Consider the following 25,741-nt stretch of genomic DNA (forward strand, 5'->3'; position numbering starts at 1 on the left):
TACGGGTAGTATTGCGGAGATTGTTTGTTGGGACTATTCGCGTTTTTTGCTTGCTTCCCCGGTATCCTTACTTTGGGTCGCTAAAGTTGGAGTTGTTTGCTTACATGATGGAAGGACTAGAACTGTTGGAGATTACTTTTATGAAGTTCTATGGAAAGATCGGCGAAGTAACGTATGACCACGATCTCATTCTCACTGAACTGTGCGAATGCAGGTTGATAAAAAAGGACAATTGCAAACAAATTACAAATTTACCCGAAACTCTGGATAAAAATAGGTAAACAGTTCGCATTCACTCACTTAAGTGTAGCAGGACCATTTTCTCATAATATTTACTATTTATTGGTCACTGACTCACTGTAACCATATAGATGCTATGCTGATTGGAAGCTCTATTTCGTGCGCCGGCACTTCTCTTGTTCCGAAAGTGATCAATTAGGCAGTTGTGTCAGACATTATTTGCTATACCAAAGGCCGGCTTGGGGTGTACGCCTGGTTTACTGTAGTGGTGTGTGTGCGCTAGGGGTCACCAACTCACGAACAAGGGGTACGGATTTCAAAATCTTGAACAAATTTCTCAAGATTTCACAAGATTTCGCAAAATCGAACGAGAGCTGCAAAATCTGATTTTAAATTACAGGTTGGTGTAGAGTGATAAGTTCTGAAATCACCAAAAAATAGTGGGAGAAAGAAACAGAAGTTCAGCAGGCATGTAAGAGCAAAGCCTCACGAAATTGAGAGGAACTGCGAAGCCATATAAAACCAGCAGTAAAGCCTTGGCATAACTATTAAATGAAATCTTACAAAACCAGGAGCATCTCGCAGCTAAAGCCCTATAAACCAGCCAATCATTCAGGGGAAATCCCGTGCGAAACCCCTCAAAACCAGGAGCAAAGCTCTATCTGGTGTGAAACCCCACAAAACCAAGAGCATCTCAGTGTATGCTTAAGTTGCTTTTGTAGTTGGTGTGTTGCTAAGTTTATGAAGTTTTGCTAAGTTTATGTTGCTAAGTTTGCAGTTTGCTAAGTAAATCCGAAGCAGAGCAGAACATCGGATTTCATTCTCACTTTTGTGCAGGAGCAGTTTACATGGATTCCCCTGGTTTTGTTTGGCTTTTTTCCCACAGCTCCTGGTTTTGTCTGGCTTCCACAACTCGCTTAATATAAATCCGAAACAGAGCGGAACGTCGGACTTTGCATGGATTCTCTCCTGGTTTGTTGGCTTCTTTCCCACAACTCCTGGTTTTGTTTGGCTTCCACAACTCGCTTAATGCAAATCTGAAACGGAGAGGAACATCAGATTTCATTCTCAATTTGATTCTCTCCTGGTTTTGTATGGCTTCTTTCCCACACACTGTTACTTCATTTTTAACAGTGCAGCTCCTGGTTTTGTTTGGCTTCCACAGCTCGCTTAGTACAAATCCGAAACGGAGCGGAATATCGGATTTCATTCTTAATTTGATTCTCTCCTGGTTTTGTATGGCTTCTTTCTCACAGCTCCTGGTTTTGTTTGGCTTCCACAACTTGCTTAATACAAATCCGAGACGGAGCGGAACATCGGATTTCATTCTTACGTTTGTGCAGGAGCAATCTGCATGGATTCTCCTGGTTTTCTTTGGCTTCTTTCCCACAGCTCCTGGTTTTGTTTGGCTTCCACAACTCGCTTAATATAAATCCGAAACGGAGCGGAACATCGGATTTCATTCTCTCCTGGTTTGTGCGGCTTTTTTCCCACAGCTCCTGGTTTTGTGCGGCTTTCACAACTTGATTATACAAATGCGGAGCGGAACATCGGATTTCATTCTTACTTTTGTGCAGGAGCAGTTGAGTGTAAGCTACGGTACCAGAACGAGTATAGAATCAGAATCACGATAACAACATAAGATTTCGTATTTCAGGCAGGATTTTACTGGAGGTGTACGAGATTTCGAAGCAGTTGGTGACCCCTCGTGTGTGCGTGCATGCGTGTGTCTATGTGTGTTTGTTTGCACCCACGTGAGCAAATGGTATGTGTGAGAAATGAAGACTATATAGTCTTGTAGAGTAAGTTTTGCTATAGGGCAGGTCATGCCGGTTTTCAAATTTGGTGTGGCAGCTTTCTGAAAACCCTGTGAATGCTTTCTCTATGGGCATTTGACAATGGCGAAACTACACTGCTGGCCTCCTAGACTACTAGAATAGTGTAGTGCTTTGAGTTCAGAAAGGGCGTGTCCAGCTCATACGTATTTGAAAATGAAGAGCAGCCTAGGAAATTTGGCCTAGTTTGAAAACACACTAGACAAATTATAAATCACTCAAGAAGATACTTCTCTTCACGTACTTGTATGTTTAACTTTGTTTCCAGTAAGTCGTTCCTTAGTACCAAAATAAATACGTAATCAGTAATTAATGAATTACACATTTTGTTTAGCATTACTGTAATTAATTTAATGGCTTCTATTTAACCTGCAAGCCTGGTTTTTTAGATGTAGCACAGCATCAACTTGTTTTATAAGGTGTTATGTTATAGTTAAACCCCACCACAAGTAGAATATCAACCAACCGAGGAAGCCGAAGTGTTGATAACTAGATATCCTACGAGTGCAGGTGGGGTTTAACTAGCTTCTATCCCACACTCTGAAGTAGTCAAGTTCATAAACAATGTGTTCATAAACATGTCAGTTGTGTATGACTTAATTCTTTGCTGAATATGTAGTTTATGTAATGGTATGGCTTCAATTTTTGCTGAACATGTAGTTTTATAGTGTGTATGGCTTCAATTTGCTTTGATTGCACGTCTTTTAACTGAATGTGTAATTTCCATATATGTACTTGGGTTTAACTACCATTCACTGGGGTTTAACTACCCAGTTGTTTACTTAGATGTATGGCTTCATTGGGATAGAATGGCACATATTACCAAGCAGCTGTAAGTTAAACAAAATATTTGTGTCTAGTGCACTCGGCCATCCTAGAATCACTTATATAGCTTCAATGTAATTGCAGTATTTGTTGAGATGACGCTTAGAAATACCCGAAACAGGTACACAGACTATGTGACTTCATGCCTGATGATCACTAAAGCTTTAGAGAAGGCATTGAACTGCTCCAACACATGGCACAAGCCATTCGAAATTGTCTCAGTTTAATGCAATGCCACTAGTTTGTACTATATGTCTTTAAAGACATGTACACATTCCATTGCCTGTGCACATGGGCTTGTCCTCCCCTCCCCCGTCAACAGGTAGTGACTACCCCTTGTGTTGTGCTAGTCTTGACTTGTTATGGTGTAGACACTAAACTAATAACATGAGATTGGAAGCTCTGTGCACTGACTCAATATAATGCGTAGATTTCAGTTAGGCACTCCTCATAGTTTTGCAAATTTGACTTTCAGTTGGTGAAGGGCTAGAAAAGTATAGTTAATTGGGTGTTACCTTTGTAGGTAAGGCTTGTGAAGAACTACACAGTAAGTATGTCAATATAAGTGAATATTCAACCCAAGCTGTCTCGTAGCACAATATTAATTAAGTAGCACAACAAAAACCAGTATACTTAATTTTCGAGAACATTTCACATAATCATAAACGCATTGATTTCTGTAAAAAGTATTGATGGAAAGGATCACCAGGGATTAATAGGTGTGTAGATTATATCTACTTCATTTGTACTCCACAATGGTGTGATTCTCATGAGATAAAAGGGTTCCATTACTGAAAAACAAGACTTATATTACCGTGAAGGTGGCATGTAACACTGCAACTTTCCGACAAATAGACGCTGGTAAACACCACATAATATAACTACTCTACACGTAATATAAAACTGGAAATGATAACTTTCTTCAAGAGTTTTGTGCTACTTTTGAAATTGCATAATCTGATGTCGAGCTTGTCCTATCCCTGTATAGATCCTGTGTATATATATATATATATCTGCTACCATAGCAACATTACACCATCTTGGAGTACAACCCATTGTGTAACCCTGATATCGTAGGCAAGAGTTCTGGGTCAGCTGTTGCAGTGGAATATGTATTAGCTATATACTTAGCTATATTAATGACACACTAATAAATATTAACAAGTGATAACAACTGCATGTACAACACAATATGGAGAGTGTTTATAACTACAAAGTACACAGTATTTATACTAACCAAAAGCCGTACAATTACATGCCTAATGCTATTACTACATAACTACGATACTTATAAAACCACTACAGAACTACCATATACTACATCTCCCCTTCTGGGATATAAACACAACACAACAATAAAGAGTTCAGTTTAGTCATCAGTTTCGACAAGACGATCTGGTGGTTTGTAAATGCGACCACTTCTGGTCTGTTTCACTGTGACTGGTTCTGGAACTTGTTCAGATTGAACTTGTTCTTGCTCTGGTTGGGTGGATTCTGATTGAAAACTAACAGTGGTCATATTGTTCTTGTTTTTACTATTGTCATTCTTGTTGCTATTAGCCTTTGGTGTTTCTACATTACTCTTTTTCTGAGATGGCATTGGTAGTATCATTTTTCTGTTTCTACGATACATACTATGGTTTTCCGATTGTACCATGTATGATCTAGTGCCTTGAGGTTTTACAATAGTTTCTTTCTCTTTTCTGTCTGGAAGCCATACTTCATCTCCCTCTTTAAGAGGCTTGAGATCAGAAGCCTTGTGTCTCAAGTCAAAGTTTTGCTTCTGCCTTTGTTTGATCTGGGTTTCTTTCTTTCTCAAATCTTGGCCATTAGGGAGTTTTGGCTTCAATTGTTGCTGTGTGGTAGGTACCAGAGTACGAAGTTGTCTACCCTTGGGCTGGACTATAGCCATCTTCAAGTGGTGTAGAATGGTAAGCTAGCATAGCTGTGTATGGATTGTTGCTCTTACTCAGAAGAGTTTTCACTGTGCGCACAGCACATTCTGCAGCTCCATTTGCTTGAGGAAATTGAGGGCTGCTTGTGATATGAGTAAAATCACATTGCTTAGCAAACTCTGTGAAAACTGCTGAAGAGTATTGAGGACCATTTTGTGATACAACTACTTGAGGCAGACCATGTCTGGAAAAAATTTACTTAAGATGTTTGATCACTGCATTTGATGTTGTTGAAGTAAGTTTGGCTAGTTCAATGTAACGTGAATAATAATCCACCACTAGGAGGTAAGAAGAACTGTTCCATTCAAATAGATCTGTGGCAACTTTTTGCCAAGGATGTTCTGGTAAAGTTGATGGTAGTAAAGGCTCTGGATGTTGTAGTTTGTGTTGGCAACATGTTGGACACTTAGAAATCATTTGTTCGATGTCTTTGTAAATGCCTGGCCACCATACTGATTGAGCTGCCCTTCTACGACACTTGGTAATACCCTGATGTCCGACATGAAGCTTGTCCAGAATGTTTGGTCTGAGATTGGAAGGGATTACAAGTCTGTTTCCTCTAAGTAAAAGACCTTTGTTGACACTTAGTTCACTTGATACAGCATGGTAAATCTTGTAAGGACCTTTCACTGAAGCTTTCTCTGGCCAACCTTATAAGCAGTAGTTTTTCAGTTGGATACAGATAGGATCTTCTTGTTGAGATTGTATTTGTTTTAGTCTTGTGTCTGTGGCTGGTAGGTTGTTAATAACTAGGAATCAACTTCTTTTTGAAAACTGTCATCTGCACTGTTTGGAGTAGAAACTGGAGCATGAGATAGTGCGTCTTCAGTGTACAGGTACTTTCCTGGTACATGTGAAATGGAATAGTTGAATCTCATCATTCTAAGACGGAAACATTGTACTCGAAGTGGTAGCTCATCAAGATTCTTAGCTAAAAGTAAAGGGACTAATGGTTTGTGATCAGTTTCTATTTGAAAGGTAAGTCCGATTAAGTAGTCTTGGAATCTCTCACACGCCCATGTCACAGCTAGTGCCTCTTTTTTTTTTATCTGGGCATATCTCTTCTCTGTGTCAGTGAGAGATCTAGAAATGAAAGCAATAGGACACAAGTTGCCATTTGGCTGTTGCTGTTGTAAGACTGCCCCCAATCCAAATGAGGAGGCATCAGCTGACACAATAGTTGGATTGCTAGGATTGTATAGGCCCAAAACTTGGCTGGATCCTAGAGCATTCTTGATGTCAGTAAAAGCTTTGGCTTGATTATCACCCCACATCCACTGGTTCTTGGAGCTCAGTAAATCTCTCAATGGTTTTGTTTGATCTACTAAGAAGGGTGAAAATTTGCTCAATTGATTGATCATACCTAAAAACTGTTGTAGCTCACGAATGTTAGTTGGTGCTTTCATGTCTCTGATAGCACGTATTTTGTCAGGATTAGGATGTACCCCTGAGTGATCAACCAGTTGGCCAAGGAATTTAATTTCTGACTTGTTGAATTCACACTTGTCTTTGCTCAGTGTTAGCCCAGCTTGCTTGATACATTGAAGAGCTGCCATAAGGTGGACATCGTGTTCTTCTTGATTTGAGCCATACACTAAAATGTCGTCCACCAAGTAAACTACTCCTTTAAAGCCTTGTAAAATTTCACTCATTCTCTGCTGAAAATGTTCGAATCATAACTCAGTGGTTTGTAATCCAACTCTTCTATACTATTGCAAGGACTTTCTGTGATGATTATTCCAGCTATACACCAATTTTCAGCTCATTGCTCTAAGCGGTGTGCCTAGTAGGCGTAAAAAATTAATGCTTTTTTATTCATAAAAATCGATCGCGTAATTGTGACACAAGTTGGGTTTTGTGTCATATCTCCGTGGTCTTATCTCGATTCCTTTCAAACCACCAAAAGGCACTCCTACGATGGTTACTCCATCTACATAGCAATTTTCAACTCATTCTATGGAGCGGTTTACCCTGTAGGCGTGACAACAAATCGATCTTGTTTTACGCGAATAATCGGTCATAACTCCTGAACCATCCATCGGGTTTGCATCAAATTTGTTGCTAGGATGCGCCTTTGGACTCCCTTTCTGTGTGTGCCACATTTCAAGGCGATCGGAGTACGAGTTTGCATTTTATAGCAATTTTTGCAAGTGTGCGAAAAGACGAAGAAGAAAAAAAAACGAAGAAAAAAATCGAAACTTTGGCAGCTTGTATCTCGGAAATGGCTGGAGCGATTTCCTTCAAATTTGGAATGTAGACTCCCCTGGCTGGCGGGCAACTCTGTACAAATTTGGTTCCAATCCGATAAGGGATCACCAAGATACAAAAGTGTGAAAATCACGTTTTCTTTCTTCCTGTCAATATACTCACGGTGTGGCGCGCCGGCTTCTTGGGCTGCACGACACACTACCGTGTGTCTTGATATATATATATTTATTATATGTGTGTATGTATATGTATAAGCAGCGTGTATATATACTAGGGCCCAAACGAACTTGGATTGTCAGGGTTCGAACATTCATCAACTAAAGTTTACGAATCTTTCGAATTTTTAAATGGAGCTGGTTCCTGTTTACAAATTATAAATCACAGCATATTAAATGTTAAATGCATGTCTCAAAAGTTTGCACACACACATGCAGTTGTACTGACTCAACAGTTTTACTGAGAAAACTTGAAATTGAATACCACAAGTAAAAATGCTAGGTTTTAAATACATTTCACTACTGCTATACAGTTGAGACAAGTGACTGGCACCACATAGAAACCTTAAAACCTCATAGAGGCATGACCTGTGACCACCACTAAACCATCAACACATAACTTAATTAAATGCCAAATACCATATGTCTGGCCTCCCTCACATCATTATGGGACACAGCAAGATGAATAGCTTAACTGTATCACTATCTAATTAGTAGCTATAAGTCAAACTGTTCAACCTAATTCGAATGTTCGTTCGTTTGAACGAACCTTCGAATTCACTTAAGTTCGTTTGGGCCCTAATATATACGCATGCATGTGTGTAGATACAATTGCACATGTTGGTAGTTATGTATGCAGTGGAGATAGTCATTCTTATACATGTACCGTATTTCTATATTTATAAACCGTTAAAAATATTTCGTCGAAGCTAGCATCCGACGAAAATTAATTACGCAAAAAAATTTTACTAACGTAATATTTGAGAAGTTGAATGAATTCGGTTAACTGCTTTCTGGCCACCTGGATCGAGGTTGCTGCGGTCTTTTAAAAACAAAGGCCTCCCTCATCCTAGGAGAGAAGGGAGCTGTGTGGTCTATTTCGCTGCACATTGGTAATGATGCCATCTGATTCCGTGATAGACAACTACTACAGGATACATTAAATGGAGTATATATGCACAAATATGCAAGTTGATGAAATGAGCTTCTAGCTACAGTCATTTCACTCCAGTCCATTGCTTGACTTGTGACAGACAACTTCTGAATCTGGGATGCAGCCTCCATGGAATGGAGATGCCACAATTCAGTTTTGCTGCTTGTCATTCTGCTTCCTCGAAAAAGGCCATATAGAATTAATAAAGTTACGTAATTCATTGTTAAAAAATTTCCGTCGCTTGAGGACACAGGTGAAAAATTTTTTAACACAAAAATTTAACTTGTGAAAAATTCTCGCAGCTTATATTTATAGAAATACGGTATATATTCATAATAACATAAATGTATTTGTGTGTTACTAAGGTGACAATACAGACAATATTTTTTGCGATTTGCTACACTTAAAGTAAATTAAGAAAATAAATGTTTTTAAATGGCATGGCACAGGTTGCCCAATCACATGATGATATTTGGTTAGGAAAAGCTTATGTGAGGTACCTAATAACCAATTCTCTAACCTGTCGGCCATTTCAAGGATCCTGACCCTGTAGACATTGTTCTAACCAAGGATACAACGGAGACTATGACCAGTGCCAGCCAAGCTAATTAAGAGAGTATAAGAGGGAAAATTGACAAAGACAAAACCGAGCATGTTGCAACTGGGATGAGGCCAGCAGCTTATAGCCATTCCAAACAACAGCCAGTGAGTTTGATCACTCAAATGACCCCAATGTTTTACCATCTATCTCGCAACCTGTAAACAAGCTCAACCAAAAAAAAATAAAAATCCAGCCTTCTGGGTATGAAATATCTGGTCTTGGAAACACACTATGGATAAATTGTTTACGACTGTTGCTTCCACTAGATTGCTGCTTTTTTCCCACACACCACCTCGACCCATTAAAGGGATAGTTAACTTGGCTATGGTACTTTGCTGACATTTTTGAATTTAAAATATATATATCACCTCATATCAAATATGTTTAGGTATATGTTTGTCATGCCCTCAAACTCAATATTCTATCAAACTTCTAACCTTGGACTGTCTAGAGCAGCTCTAATGGGCAGCACAACTTGTATATAATTATTCTAATCTGCAACTATTAAGGCATTCCGGGGGCATCAAATTGTACTTATATATTATGGCTAGGATGTAGCACAGATTATGTGGGAAAGCAAGTCGTAGAGGTTGTTGGTTGTGCCAAATCATTCATGTGCTGCATGTATACAACAACAGCCAACATTAAATATACTTCTAAATGATAAAGTTTCACTCTGATTTGTGCTGGTGGCAAACCTTAGCTGATTGGAATGGGTTGAGTCTACATTCGTTTGGTCAACAGTGCCCGGACTCTCAATCATCTGATCAAACAGAGGTGCCAGAGTTGTGGTGTGTTTTTGGCAGGCAAAACAAAAAAACAAACAAACAAAAAAAGGAATCTACCACTACATGGGGTCAAATATAACATCATAGTAATTTAAAAAAAGAAAAATCCAATTGTTTGAGCTTTGTGGAAGAAGTCAGGTACGATTTGAGTTTGACCATTCCAGAGTTGTCACTGCTGTGAATAGACACTATAAAGTTGCCATGTACTTGTAATGCAGCCTGTGGTTCTTTGTTTTTACCAATTTTGAGATTGGTGTAGCCTATAGACACTTAGCAGTGGTACAATAATAGCACAGCTGACCACATCTTCCATAGTAACCTGCATTCGTTCTTTTTTTAAGTCCACCAGCCACCTGGCTGCCAGCTCCACTACCTCATCCGTGACTGCAGATTCCGAGGGATAAATGGGACAGACACACACACACACATTCCAGGCAGCTGTGCAGTACTCTACATGAATGGTTTAGTGTCTCCTACTTGAGAGATGCTATAATGCTGGGCAGCACTGATGTTTAATATTCCTCACACAGACTATATAACCGAACACCAGTCTCTATTTTTAATCACAATGGCTCAATGCTTCAAGTCCACTTATTCTCTAATGACAACCTATAGCTTCATTCATCTTGCAGTCAGCATAATGCATAGTACAAACCTCCTTATACCACCCTTTGAGCAGATTCTTTGAATCATTTATAGAGCTAGCCAGTACGTACAGACAATGAATCCACCTTCCAGCTGTACCTATAGTTGATCCAATATCAGTTACATATTAATTGTGTTCAACTACTTCCTGCTGAGGCATAGCTACAGTGTAGACAGGTGAGGCAGCTGCCTCACCAGGTGTTTGTATCTGAAGTCACTGAACTGGGAGTTATGTTGGACCTTTAGATGCATTGAAAGCATACATCTAACAGGAGTTGTATGCTGTTTAGTTCAACTTATAGTGTACATATCCATCCAGGTTCAGCTCTAAGTGGATAGCTACTGAGGTTTACTTTTCAGAAACTGGTCAAGCAAGATCGATATACTCTAGTGGAGTAGTCACCTTAATATAGAACACTCACCCTGGTACAACATGCAGTCAAGCAAATTTTTAATACAATACTTTGATAGAATTTAACAACTTAAATTGCTCTCACAACCAATCTCAGATGGTCTAGCTTTAGCAGGGGAGCATAACCTGACCCCGGTATATTTTGTTTATTAGAACTAAGTTGAATTGCAAGGTCATAACTGTTTATATTGGGTATGTAGAACTAGATCAAACCATCCCTAGCAGGTCCACTCCAGAGCGGTTCAACATAGTTCAGTTTGATACAAGCGGTTCAACATGGTTCAGTTTGATACGGCAAACATTTACACCAACCTGGAAATCATTTTGATTTGAGGATTTTCTTTGCGGTGGGTGTGCAGGGAATATCCCAGAGGCTTTACGGTTCCTATGGCTTAACTGCCTTTCTTTGGCATGTGGAAATTCTTGTGGCTTCAGAGAATGTTAGAATTCCCAAGCATTCCTACCTCCAAGCCTTTGTAGTAAAACATGCTGTATACATCATGTAAAATTGTTGAAAAGGGGCCTATTTGAGAATTAATAAGAGAATCCATGGAACCCTGCACACCTACCAAAACAACCACCATCTGTTGATGGTGGCTACCCGCTCACAACAGGGTAAGCCCTGCTGACCGGGTTAAACTGACAAGCAACATTAAATGTAGTTTAACTAGTTTAACTAGGTTAATGTTGCAGTCGAGCATGCATGAGTATATTATGATAGTGACTAACCCGAAGCTCCACCATGACTGGAGGGAAGATTGGGAAGGCACACACGTGAGAAGGGTTGGCAATAATTGGAGAATAACATTGTGCATGCGTTACAAGAAAAAGGCACGTGGAGAGGTGTTAGAACACATGGTGCTACGTGGCATAGTGAATCTTGTCCCACCCACACCACTTCCCTCTACCAACTATCTAATATCACAAAGGGATTGTTGGGTGGGATTTAATGTAATGTATTGCCCAAAAATATATATATATATATTAACGGGGGTGTGGGGAGGTGAAGCATGTACCACAGACAGTCCCAGCAGGGAGCTTAGTAAATCCACCCCCCCCCCCCTTTTTTTCCCTTGTCTTTTCCATCTTGAGGCTAGCTCAGGGTGTGACAGTGCAGGGTTTCTATTAGGAAAGTTGTGGCATGCGGAAATTCTTGTGGCTTCAGAGAATGTTAGAATCCCCAAGCATTCCTACCTCCAAGCCTTTTTAGTAAAACATGCTGTATACATCATGTAAAATTGTTGAAAAGGGGCCTATATATATATATATTTGTTAATGTACAAACTCAATCATGAGTATATTCGTACATATGTAGTTAGCTACTTATTTACAAATTTATATAATTGTTAAATAAATCAAGAGATGGAGCTTGGATAATATGATCATCTAGTTGGTTCCATAATTTTATTGTAAAAGGAAAGAAGGAGTTCATATAAGCATCTACCCTTGTTGGCAACTGCAGAAATCTTTGATGGTGACCTCTAGTTGTGGTGTTGCTTGGTCTAAACTGTTGGTGCACATTAATATCTACCATGTCATTAATTATTTTATACATTAGTGAGGCTCTCAAATTATTTCTTCGCTTCTCCAGTGTCTGCCATTGTAAACTGTTCAACATTTCTGTCACACTAGCTGTTCTATTATAGTTATTCATCACAAACCTTGCTGCTCTTCTCTGTACCATTTCTAATTTATAGATGTTATGTTCATGGTATGGGGACCACACTGTACTGGCATATTCTAGAATGGGGCGAACAAATGTATTATAGCAGTAGCATTTAACTGTTGCAGGAATAGCATTTAACTGTTGCCTATTTGAGAATTAATAGGAGAATTCATGGAACCCTGCACACCTACCAAAACAACCACCATCTGTTGATGGTGGCAACCCACTCACAACAGGGTAAGCCCTTCTGACTGGGTTAAACTGACAAGCAACATTAACGAGTAAATGTGACCGGATTTCACATAACAAGGCTTCCACACACACAAAATCAAACTTACGATTTTACCAGAAATGGATTGCTGGTCTAATACACTATCATATTTCACACTGTACTTCCTTCAGCACTGACAAGTCTGGTTTCTGTAGCAGCTTTCTTCCGACCCTGTCAAAGCCACGAGTGTGAGATTGGCACCATTAAATGGCCATGGCTTTGTGATAATGGTGTGTAGTGAGCTGGGACTTCACAGAGAGCTCGCCAATAGTGTTCTCAGTCAATTTGGAGTAATTTGAGGGCCATGGAGAGCCCAAACTTGGCCTCTGTATTCCAATCATCTTCTTACTTCATTTTATACCCGTATATTAAGACCACCGTCCACCCCCACCCTCCCGCCCTATTACTATCACCTGTGATATTATTACCCACTCGAAGAAAGCTGCTCAAAACAGGGCAAATTTTGGGTATCAGAAATGTATACACCCACTCGGTGATAGCTAGTGAACAGATGAACAATTGGTGCAAATGTTGTTTGCACAGCTGTAGGCACTGGGAAGTTATTACACAATGATTCCTTAAAATCGCCATATCTCATAACAAAGCTTTGTGCGTCGAAGTCTTGTTTTGTCAAATTCAGTCACACATGAATGCATTATAGCCCATATAAAGTGTAACTTACCAATTGACGCTTGAAAACATGGCCACACTTTAATACCAACCCATGGAACACAGGGAATAGCAAGAGGCAGCCAAACAAGCAATCTGTATCATTATTAGATCACGTGATCTCACGTGATGCCTCTCATAATATTAAATGTGACCGGATTTCACATAAAAAGGCTTCCACACACACAAAATCAAACTTACGATTTTACCAGAAATGGATTGCTGGTCTAATACACTATCATATTTCACACTGTACTTCCTTCAGCACTGACAAGTCTGGTTCCTGTAGCAGCTTTCTTCCGACCCTGTCAAAGCCACGAGTGTGAGATTGGCACCATTAAATGGCCATGGCTTTGTGATAATGGTGTGTAGTGAGCTGGGACTTCACAGAGAGCTCGCCAATAGTTTTCTCAGTCAATTTGGAGTAATTTGAGGGCCATGGAGGGCCATGGAGAGCCCAAACTTGGCCTCTGGATTCCAATCGTCTTCTTACTTCATTTTATACCCGTATATTAAGACCACCGTCCACCCCACCCTCCCACCCTATTACTATCACCTGTGATATTATTACCCGCTCGAAGAAAGCTGCTCAAAATAGGGCAAATTTTGGGTATCAGAAATGTATACACCCACTCAGTGATAGCTAGTGAACAGATGAACAATTGGTGCAAATTTTGTTTGCACAGCTGTAGGCACTGGGAAGTTATTACACAATGATTCCTTAAAATCGCCATATCTCATAACAAGGCTTTGTGCGTCGAAGACTTGTTTTGTCAAATTCAGTCACAAATATCAAAATCAATACCCAAAATTTTGTTAAGTTAAATTACTTTAAAATATAGCAGTTTCTACTTTTGTCTGTAGTGGAACAGTCATTTGTGCTTGCGGTATCATTGTCTTCGTCTCGTTTCATACCATTGCGTAAAGTATCCACAAATCAGTAATCATCCAATCCCGCCTATATAGTGTGTACGGATCTTTGATACCAAGTTTGGAACTATCACTATACAAGCCATAATGCTTTCTAGGTGGAAGGAACAGGACGGGTGGTGCATTTAATACCAATAGACACAAGCATGCGTCATTACCCGTAGCTTGCCCAAAAGACCGATATACTCTAAGAGAGCAGTCACTTTTAGAAGAACTACTATATATGCATAGAATTTTGTAATATCATTGCTGTTATATATGTTAGAAATATTTCAACAATAAAAATATAAGGGTTGTTAGTTAATTTAGTTTTCTTCTGCCTCCTTTCATCAACTCCACTGGAACTCTTAACTATTCTTCCTAACCTCTGTCCTTATTGATCTAGTAGAATGAAATTCTTGTTCTAGCACAATTCCACCACTTGTTTTAACCTCTCAAACTCAGGTAGAACCTGGTTGCAGATCTTTGTACTGCATTCACTTGGCTTCAGGAGTCTACATGTTGCATAACTTGTAAGGCTCTTTATTGTGTAATAAATCTCCACTGGCATGCTATAGCCTTTAGTTTAATGTGTAGGTATATAAAAAGTAAACAAACAAGTGGAACAAAAGATTTGGAGTTTTCAGTATGCTGTATTTCCTCAAATTGTGCCGCACCCTTGAATAGGATTACACTGCGGTACTGTTTGAGGGATTTTATCCTTGTTTTCATCAATAATTTTAATTGTGCCGCACCCTCAAATAGTACCGCACTATACTTTTGAAAATACTTATTGTTAGTGTTCTAATACCTTAAGCATTCATCTCCATCTCGATTCAAGTTAGGCACTGTCCAGGTAGACTTAAAAGGCTGTCACATAGCCAAAATTCCTGATATTAATTAGTAAACTGGCCGTGTAACACGAGGTGTGGAACTCGGCATGGCATTATTAACTAACCATGTCATGATGAATTGAGTGAGAACAAGGTCTGGCAAGTATTGAAGTAAGCAGCAACTTGTTTATAAAGCTTTAGTGTTACAGGATAGCTATAGTACTAGGCAGGTTTTAAAAAATAGTAGCGCACTCTCAAATAATACTGCACTGTAGCACTATTCAAAGGGTTTTATCCTTATTTTTGGATAAAAAAATAATAGTACCCCTGTGGCACAATTTGAGGAAATACGGTAAGTAGGGATCACAATAACAAAAATTCTGAAACAAGAAAATAAATGCACAACTGAGTGCGTACTTTTTAATCCTACTTTAGCCTATCACATTATATAGCTGCACGCAAGTATGTGGATTAAATTGTATGCACTCAGCTGTGTATTCGTTTTCTTGTTTCAGCGCTTTTTATTATAGTCATCCATACTCATACTGAAAACTCCAATTTTTTGTTCCACTTGTTATTTATATTTGTGCTATAATGAATTCCAATGCATGGAATGCAGTGTACATGCAATTTTCCTTGTGTTGTATATTCTTTTGTAAATAAGTTACCAATTGTATGGGATTACTTGGTATAGAAGTACTTATGAAAATACAATAGATTTCTGAATGCACATTATTGTAATTTGTAAATGCTCCCACAGATGTTTAATAGATGCTTTATGGCAGGGAGTACAAAATATTAAGCAGCTCAATGAATTGTTAGGAGTTCTGAATTTAGACATCAGGTTTCACGAGATAACCAATAATATGAAGTTAGTCTACAAAGTTCTTATGAGTGAGGAAAATATTGTTAAAGGTTGTGATTATAGCAAGCTACTTGCATGTTTAAAAAAGAAGAAGTTCTTTACAAAACACGACGAAACAATACTGTCAACAAGTTGCAACAAAGCCAAACAAATTATAGAAATATTAAAAGATAAGGAATTGGATTCTTTTAGAACCTTCTTGACGTGTCTTGAAGAAACAAACCAGGATAATTTAGTTGCCAAAGTTGTGGGTCTAAGTGACAAACATCCATGTTATTGTTTGGACAGCTTTAAACATTTTCTACACGAGCGATACACCAACTCTTCTTTCACAGGAACTTCTCACATTGATCTTAGTCTTCCAGTATCAGACTGCATCAACATTGCTCTCATTGAAATCAGTGAAAAGAATCACAAAGAAGGCTCCACTTTCTTTGACTACTACAGTTTATTGCGCAAACAAGACAGCGGCTATTCTAGACAGTTCCTCGATTCTTATTCAGATATAGTGGCTGAGAATAGCAGAGTAATTTTGATACAAGGTTATCCTGGAAGTGGAAAGACATTTTTAGCAAAACAAATATGTGCAAACTGGGCCAAAGGAAAGCTGTTACAAGAATTTAAGTATGTTATGTTTTTGCAATTGAGAGATGGAAGAGTTGCTAGTGCAGAATCGTTTGATGAACTGGTTGAATTGTACCGAGGTAGTTCAGCAAAAATGATTATTAATAAAATATATGACAGCAATGGCAAAGATGTTTTGATTATTTTAGAGGGATGGGATGAACTGCCAGAACGTAGACAACATGACAGTTTATTCACATGTCTCATATCCGGTGATGTTTTGCCTAAGGCAGTAGTTTTAATAACAAGCCGTCCTTCTGCCATTAGAAGCCTGGAATATGCACATATTGAACGTAGGATTGAAATCCTTGGGTTTACAGATGAACAAGTGAAGCAAAACATAGCACGTTATTTTCAAAAATATAGTAACAGTAGTGAACTAGAGCAGCAGTTTCATTCTGAATTGAATCGTCTGCTTCTAAAGTACTTTGTGTTTGTTCCCATTAACCTGTGCATTGTGCTTTACATTTTTGACAAAAGTAATGGGCAATTACCAAATACATTTACAGATATTTATAAAAAATTAGTTTTAATTCAGTTAAGACGACACCAAGCTAGGAATTCGCATGGTAGTTCATCCATTAACACTCTAAATGACTTGCCTGAAGAAGTTGATGAAATGCTACTAAGGCTGAGTAAAATGGCATATTACTGTTTACAAAATAATGTAACCTTAACTTTCGATGAAGCAAAGATAAGACAATATTGTTTTAGTTCAAGTGATGAGAACCTAGATGGTTTTGATGGGATGGGGTTATTGCAAGTAACCAATCACAGACACTTTGAGTCTTATAGCAAAACATATGAATTTATTCATCGCACTCTTCAAGAGCTCTTGGCTGCTTGGTATTTATCTTGTCAACCTAAATCATTTCAGCTAAAACAGCTACAAAGTATTTTCAACCAGAATGAATTGGAAATGGTTTGGATATTCTATGCAGGATTAACAAAATTTATAAATGCATCTTTTAAAGATATCCTTTCAGCAAATCATGTGCTTAGGATTAAATTGTTAGGCTACAAGATAGTTAACGTGTTCGTGTTGAGTTTTGCAAGTAAAGTATTTCTTAGCTATAAATTTCGAGGTACATGTATGTGCAAAGCAATTGAAAGACATTATGGAGGAATACATTATTCTTCTGGGGTGTCTCATTACATTTCAGGAGAATTCCAGTGTACATTAATAGCAGCAGTTATGGAGGCACAAAATCCTGAACTTTGTAGAAACATCTGTGACAGTTACCTGTTTTATGGAGATACATGCTGGTTTTCTGTTCCGGATTCTGCTGCAACACCTCAAATATTATCTGCACTATCTTACTGCATTGCACACAGTGGAAAGAAGTGGATTGTTCAGTGTAAAATGTTGGATTCCTCCCAGGCAGACAATTTGCTTAAGTATTTAGTTTGTGAAAAAGCACCCAGCAACAAATGTGGTGAATGTGTTGCATGTAAAATCAACCCTAAAGGAAGCATATATGTCCTTGATATTAACAGCAGCCACAACCAAGTAGATGGCTCCCTGAAACTGCTTCAACCTCAAATTAACCTTCAATGGCTTATACTGTCATTTTGTACGTCTGTCAATGATGAGTTTGTACTAGAACTTGAAAAAGCATTAGCAGGCAACACCACTTTAAAAAAGCTTCACCTAACTGGTTGTAATGTTACTGGTAATGGAATAAAAATTATTTCTCACATGTTGAAGAAGAACAAAACATTATCATGGATTGGCTTGGCAGATAATATGTCTAAGTTAAATGAAAATGACATTGCATTTTTGTTAAAAGAAATACGAAATCACAATAATACAGTTAATATGATATTTATGGACAGTGTTTTTCACACATCAGAGATAGTTCAAGAACAATTGCAAATCGTTAACTATAACAGACAAGAGAGAGGGGTGGAAAAGCTAAGTCTTACTCTTCTGGATGTCTTCAAGCATCGTGACATATGTCAGAAAATTTTTTCCAAACTACCTTTCATGCAAAATCAAAAGGTAGGTATGGTTATGTGTACTTACCTTCTTATATGTGAGACTTGTGTTCTATCATTGTGATATGTTGCTTGGCATAATAGCTTCTTTGCACAACAGTTAGTACAATTTTTGCATCCATTTTAATGTGGTTGTAATTTTTTTTGAGATTTTTGTTTTGCTTCAAAATAACAAAAAACTGCATGCTTTTGTGAACCTTTATTGCTACATGTACAGTACATGCAATACAATTCATATAGGTTTTCTAGTTATGCATGCACGAATACACAGAGAATAAGCAAAATTTATACAAAAGTCTCCTAAACAGGTTCCTCTTAATAAGCTTAATTCTGCATGCCATCACCAAAGCTACAGCAAACTGACACCCATAGTTGATTTCTGTCAGTGTGTCTTGAAATAAACCAACCGCGCTACTTTCAAATGTAACCCGGTAGGTGATCAGCTGGGCTACAGTGAGAGATACAGGTGTATTCAAAACATGAAATCATATAAGGACACCTATCATCACATTTACGCATCGTGTCTGCAGTATTTCTGTCTAGGGGTATACTTTGTATAGGAAGCTGTTAGAGAAGCATGAGTGGAGCGTAATGTAGTGGTAGTAACAGAAATACATTGTTAAATGGTAGAGTCTTAAATCCTTTAAAGGCCAGCAGTAATTTTGTTACAATAGTTTTTGTATGATGTGCATTAATAAGAATGCTATAAAATTACTCAGTGTTGCTATTTAGTTACCTTTAAGATAATTACAGTATTTTTGAATAGCTTTGCGTAGCTTCCTTTTCATTAACAGATTCATTCTGTACATGGAGTAGTCTGCAGGTGCAACCGTCTTGTTGAGCAGTGGCTGTGCCAGACTACATAAAACTAGTTTGCATGTTAAATGTTGTATTTTGCCTCATCAAACCATCAAATCTCTAATGTTATGCCTTTTATAAAATTTCAGATTTGACTTAGAATAATACAGAATTCTACTCTTGCGGAGACACGTGTTCACCACCATTTTATTTTGTGTGAGATCGCATGCAAGCAAAATGTTTTATGACTCATAGAAATTCCTAAATAGTTCGTCACTCCAGCAGTTGGTTCACCTTGAGTGAACCAAATTACAAAATTTCTTAACCATATACATGGAACATCCACAAAATTCCTAAATTATACAATAGCGTTAATTGCTGCTGTAAGGTCTTTGTTGGGTTTCTCCTATTATTGCTGCAGCTTTGCAGTGTAAGGTTTGAGCTTGGGGTATTGATTCCTGTCCAACAGCAACAGCTTCTCCAGGCTCATCTTGCTGTGTGTCTTCCTCTTCATATGCTCCTTTGTCATTAACATTCAACTCGATTGGAATTAAATGTTTAATGCTGCAATGGAGCACGTGAGGCTTATCTGAGTTCACAGTTTTTACTATTGCTGCTGTACTTGCATCATCTCTTCCCATTAGTAGCTAGCTCAGTAATAATATCCAGTTTCCAAAATGCTTGCTTGGTGAAATCATCATACAGCACTACAACATTTTCTAATTTAGCTTATTTCTCAGAAGACTTGTTAAACATAGAGTGTGCTTCATGAAGATTCAGCAAAACTTGCTGTCTAGTGAATTTGCTAAGTAGAGTACGATGATATTTTACCCTTAATTCTAATCAAAGATTCATTAGTGCTGAATACCTTCCAATATTAGGAATATTAGCAACTGTTTGTCCATAAACACATGTATCAAGTGGGATGGCGATAGAGTACAACTGACCCCTTCAGAATCACCAAAGAAGTAGGTGAGTGATCTAGAATTCAAGACTGCTTTAACTTCTATCAATAAGGTGCTCAACTTATTATGGTTCATCTAGCACTTCCTGAGACAACATTTTACTGAACATACCATACGTTCCCAGATACCACCCCACCGTGGTGCCCGTTCAACTATGAACTTCAAAGCAAAGTGATTTGATTACTAGTAAGATATCTTGTAACCTCTGGCAAGTGGATCATTTTCTCCGCCTTAAACGTCTTGGCATTGTCAGATTATATAGTTGATGGCAACCTTGTTCCAACAAACTGTCTAAAGGCCGGTAGAAATGAATCAGCTGACAGTAAATCAGTGAGCTACAAATGTATTGCCCTGGTTGTGTCACATGTAAATAAACAGATGTACACCTTTGTCACCATGTTAAAGCTCTCAGTGTGAGCATTAAATAGACCAGCAAAGTCAATTCCAAAGTGTGTAAAAGGTGGATTGTTAGACACTCACCCTGCTGTCAGTTCAGCCACATAAAATGGCAATCCTTCACATTTCAAACACATGACAAACATCTTCACGAGATATTGTCACTGTATGTTTACCCCTGAGTATCCAGTAATTCTCACAGAGTAGAGTAAGAACGTCATTAACTCCACTGTATTTAGATTTCTGATTCTGATGATACTGTAGAATAAGTAATTCAACAAATAGATGATCGTGAGGCAGAGAAATCGGATTCTTGCTGCCTAGAGACAATGTGGAGTTGTTCAGCCTTCCACAGCACTTCAAAATGCCTTGATCAAGGAACAAGCCACACTGTTTAACGTAAATTGGACCGCCAACGGTCTTATCACTGGACAGATACTTAATTTCTGTACGAAAGGACTCATCCTGAATTGCCTTGATCCAGTACACCTCAGCTTCATTTACCTCTTCAGTAGTACATAGGTGAAGAACATTTTTGACCTCATTTCAACACATCAGAAGAGAATTGGAACTGCTCCTGTTCTTCATAAGACGCTTAACAAAGTGAATCATATAGACCGTAGTCTTCAACAATTTGTATAAACTACTAAAGTGTTGGCAGTCAATATTCTCTAGAAGCTTGTAAGGAGTTGTTTGAACAGCAAAGGTCTGGGAGGCCACAGGTGCATCTCTAACGAGTTCTGTACAAGCCTCCTCACTGACACTGAAATCATTAATTGCATATGGCCACTCTGACTTTGGCCCCGGGGAACACAAAAACTCTGGCCCTTTCCACCAAGCTTGATTATTGCTTAGTTCGTTTCCATTCAATCCTTGAAAGGCCATATCTGCAGGGTTGAGTGAGCCTGGGCAATGTCTCAAATCCTCATTAGCAGAGTATTGCCTGATTTCATTGACCTTGTGACTGACATATTGTCTCCATGGCTTATGATTGTGAATCCAGTATAGAACAACCGTTGAATCACTACAATAGTGTTGTCATTGTAGGTGAGAATTTGAGTGAATCCTCAAGTGTGCTGACCAATCAAGTTAGTATCAATGCAGCCAGTAGTTCAAGCCTGAAAATAGTCTGTATCTTCATTGGAGCAACACGAGTTTTCGATGCCACTATGGTTGATGAGATACTTCCATCCTCGAAAACAGTTCTAAAATAAATTACAGCTCCATATGGTTGTGCTGAGGCATCACTAAACCCATGTAGTTCAAATGAAATTTGCTAGAAGAGAACCCTTGAAATAGCATCGTGGTACCTTGAGTTTCTGAAGACAGCTTAATTCAGCAATCAGTGACTTCCATTCAGTCAGGGTGTATCTACCTCTTGGGGTGGACCATCCCACTTCACATTGTTAGTCCACAAAGATCCAAACATACTGTAAACTTCAATCTAATTACGGATGGGCTAACCAAACCCAACAGGTCAAATATTAGGCTAGCGCTTACTTTGAGCATGGATTGTTTAGTTAATGGAAGGTGATTCACATAACCCGACAGTTCAGAAAGGTCCACAAGAAGTTCATCTGATGCCTGATCCCAAAACTCCCAGCAGTTTGCTGTAGTTTTCTTCCTTGCTGTTGCCAGCCATACTAATATGAGATTGGGTGTAAGAACATTTTTCTTCAGCCACAAATGGATTGCTATGGTTGGTAGACTTGTCTTGAGGGTCATCCATTTCCTTGATTCAATGTAAAAATTGAGGGGAATTAGTGGTTATAGTAATTTTTGTTGTACATATGTAACGAAAAATTGAAATTTTCAACATGAGTAGAGATCAAAGTAATAAAAAGTGCTGAAACAAGTGAAATTATCTACCACTTGAAGCCATGCTAGAACACACATAATCCCTACTTCATGCCATTGCATACAGAATCTCGCCAACTAAAGTAGGGATTATGTTTGTTCTAGCATGGCTTCAGGTGGTAGATAGCTAATCTCAATTATTTCAAGCATGTGTTCTAGCATGGCTTCAGGTGGTAAATCTCACTTGTTTTTGTACTTTGTATTACTTTAATCTCTACTCATGTTGAAAATTCTGAATTTGTGATCCAGTCTGCAAAAGGATCTTATCACCTATTTGTACATTTCAAGTAGTGGTGGTTTAAACTTTATGAATGAGTATAGCTCACCAATGGCTTAAGTCTCGCCCACCAATTTGCACGCAATATACACTAATTCCTTCCTGCTATTTTAAATAGGGTTTTTCATGGTGGTGGAAGTATCAAGCAAGCTCCAATCAGGGTGGTGGGGAGGGCTCTGGGTTTATTTCAAAATTCAAGAGAAAGCCATAAGGGAGCATCAGGCTGAGTTACAAGCCCCCAGTGGTTCAAAAGTAGCTAAAACTAGAGGAATGTATGGCACAGCCTCTTAGCCAACTCCACAGAGACATCCAGCTTGTTCTCACCGTCCAAACTTTAACCAGAGCTCTATGAAGACCTCAAACCACCTGCATGGACTGCCACAGGCTTTGGGAAAAGCAGCTTTTAAAAGCCGATAGCTCTACTTTGAGTGTGGACATCAGTAGTTTAAGTGTTTACAGCCAAATCTCAGCTTCACTTTGATGGGCAATAAGACCGGTTTTGCCAGACCTGGTTGCATTTTTTTTGTTACACATATTGTGATAAATGATTTTGATTATCAATACTTATCGAGATACATATAGTTTTTTTCATTATCACACAACCCTATTTTACACCCAAGTCAATGTCATGGATGTGGCCAGATCCTAGAGTGGTTGTTAGTGGCCAGATCCTAGAATGGTTGTTAGTGGCCAGCACTGACCAGTACTCAAATAAACTAACCACCACTATAAATCATCAACTAGATCTATGTAATTTTGCCACAAATAAAAGCATTTAGTGTTTTAATAGTAACTTAAAATATTCATTATTCCCTCATACAGTATTTCCACTACCCTTGGTACATCCTTGAGACTGCATGCTATTTTTAGCTACAATAGCAGCTGAAAAACAGAAATAAAAAAACTGACACTTTGAGAAATCTGCACCTTTGATTCTTTGTTGTATGTGTTGGATCCAAATCATTTGATGTGTAACTTTACTCAGCTAATGTATCTTCTTAGAGTGTCTAATACAAGGCTTGTAGACCTTGTAGCTGCAGTGTGTATCACACGATAACATTTTTATAACAATGACAAAATTCATGAAAATGTATTTAGCAAATGTACCTGCATGAATGCTGAAATAGAAATATTGCTATATAACCCCATTATGTGATATAATTAATAAACGTATCTTTGTGCATGAATTATATAATTATATGATTAATGTGTGTGATCATGTGATCATGGAATTATGTTTGTTTTATTCTATTTTTTTATCAGTTGCCACGAAGTATCTCCGGAGACATTCAGCCGTTTGGAGAAAGACAAAGAATTTTCTTTGGTGCATATCCCATAAGAATTGCATGCCCTGAATGTAACGAAAAAATGGACACTAAAGTTGCTCACAAGATTGGCTCCTTTACATGGGTGTTGATTTTGATATTGCTGTTGACTTTTTTGTGGCCGTAAGTGATTTTCATTAATTATACGCTAAGTAAGAATGCAACTTTCACATTACAGGCTTGTGCCCTGTGTTCTGTGTATCAACCAGACCAAGGATGTATCTCACTCATGCTCAAAGTGTAATGCTCTCCTTGGAGTCTATCAGAAACTTTAAGGAGATCTATATAATTGTTACTGACAACAAAACACTTAGTGCATAAATGATTACAGCTGCTAGCCTTTTGTTATAGGTTATGAAATATTCATTTTTGATAGCTACATATTTATAATATATTTAGATGATAACCATGCAGTGCCTAAAACACACAGACATTATTTCTTAGTTTTAATTTTTTTTTGTTGTAGCCAAATTGTAGCTAAATGTATTATTTTCAAATGTTTACGTGTTGTCGAGAAACTGGAGTATACAGCAACTGAAAATATTATCAAGCGACATCTGAGAGAAGAATCATTTGATGTCAAACATATTAGTGATCCTCTCTACTTCCTGGACCCAGCCAGTAAGACATACATTCCTCTAACTGAAGAAGTCTACAAGAAGATTTGTGACAAGGAGTACAAATTTTAGATTGTAGCTATTAGAGCTAACTGTTTTTCTAGATTTAATAATTTAATGATGGCACTTGTGTGTTTGAACTTACCCTGTGGTAGCTATAAGGGAGTATGTTGTTCACAATTAGTGCAAGGGAATTGGTAGGGAATGATCCTGTACAGCTGACCTTACTGCCTTAAAACAGTACTGTTTGGACATCATGCCTGCTTTTGTGGTGGTATCATTACTGTATTTTACATTAACTTATCTAAACTGGTGGATTTTGGAGTTGTGCATACACTGTGCCACACTGAAGTGAATAGCTGGACTACAGGTGTATTAAACGTTCCTTGATTTCTGCACAGGTACAGTAAGAATGTTTCCATCATGCTTATAAATGTAGAGCATTTTTCAAATTCCAGACATTACATAACAACAGACTGCATCTAATTCCTACCCATGCACCATAACTGTGTTAGTATTTATTCACAGTGGAGGTGGGGTGGTCACAGGAGGTGACACCAACTGGCAGAAGTGACTCCATGGTGTGTGAAGCATGAGCTTTCCAGAGGAAAATTAATGTTCCGATATTGAGTTTGGTGGCAATTTTGACTGAATTTTGCTGATAGTTCAACACTGGAAGTATGAATGCTAATAGTATAGCTACTGAGCTAGAAAACAGAATTAGCTAGTATAGGTATGAGATATGCATAATAATATCTGCTTCCCAAGGAAATTTGAAATATCAACTTTCTGAGATTGAATTTGGTAGCCGTTTTGTAAATGTTTATGAAAATTCTGTACTGGAAACATGGATGCTACTGAGCTGATAAATATGGTCTATAAGCTCTATTAAGGAAATTTTGAAAAGTTGGCCTTTTGAGAATGATTTTGGTGATAATTTTGGCTGAAATTAAGTCGTTTAATGTTCAAATATTAGCTACTGAGCTACAAAACAGAATTAGCATAAGGTAAAG

The 25,741-nt window shown here is 38.2% G+C and overlaps 1 protein-coding gene across 1 annotated transcript; it reads left to right on the forward strand.

Annotated features, from left to right (window-relative positions):
• Positions 1-10: 10 nt before the first annotated feature.
• Positions 11-24,865, forward strand: LOC136266018 (NACHT, LRR and PYD domains-containing protein 5-like). The gene is made up of 4 exons (XM_066060973.1): positions 11-277; positions 15,767-18,497; positions 24,050-24,234; positions 24,290-24,865. The coding sequence occupies exons 1-4, from the start codon at positions 105-107 to the stop codon at positions 24,384-24,386; spliced, it is 3,186 nt and encodes a 1,061-aa protein (XP_065917045.1). The 5' UTR covers positions 11-104; the 3' UTR covers positions 24,387-24,865.
• Positions 24,866-25,741: the final 876 nt, after the last annotated feature.

Source organism: Dysidea avara, chromosome 9 (genome assembly GCF_963678975.1).
Source record: "Dysidea avara chromosome 9, odDysAvar1.4, whole genome shotgun sequence".
NCBI lineage: Eukaryota > Metazoa > Porifera > Demospongiae > Dictyoceratida > Dysideidae > Dysidea > Dysidea avara.

Bases quoted from the DNA above. Each gene is read 5' to 3' on its own strand.
- LOC136266018 (XM_066060973.1), top strand. From the start codon at position 105: ATGATGGAAGGACTAGAACTGTTGGAGATTACTTTTATGAAGTTCTAT. The intron at 278-15,766 runs GTAAACAGTTCG...ATGCTCCCACAG, and splicing joins GAAACTCTGGATAAAAATAG to ATGTTTAATAGATGCTTTAT. The intron at 18,498-24,049 runs GTAGGTATGGTT...TTTTTTTATCAG, and splicing joins CTTTCATGCAAAATCAAAAG to TTGCCACGAAGTATCTCCGG.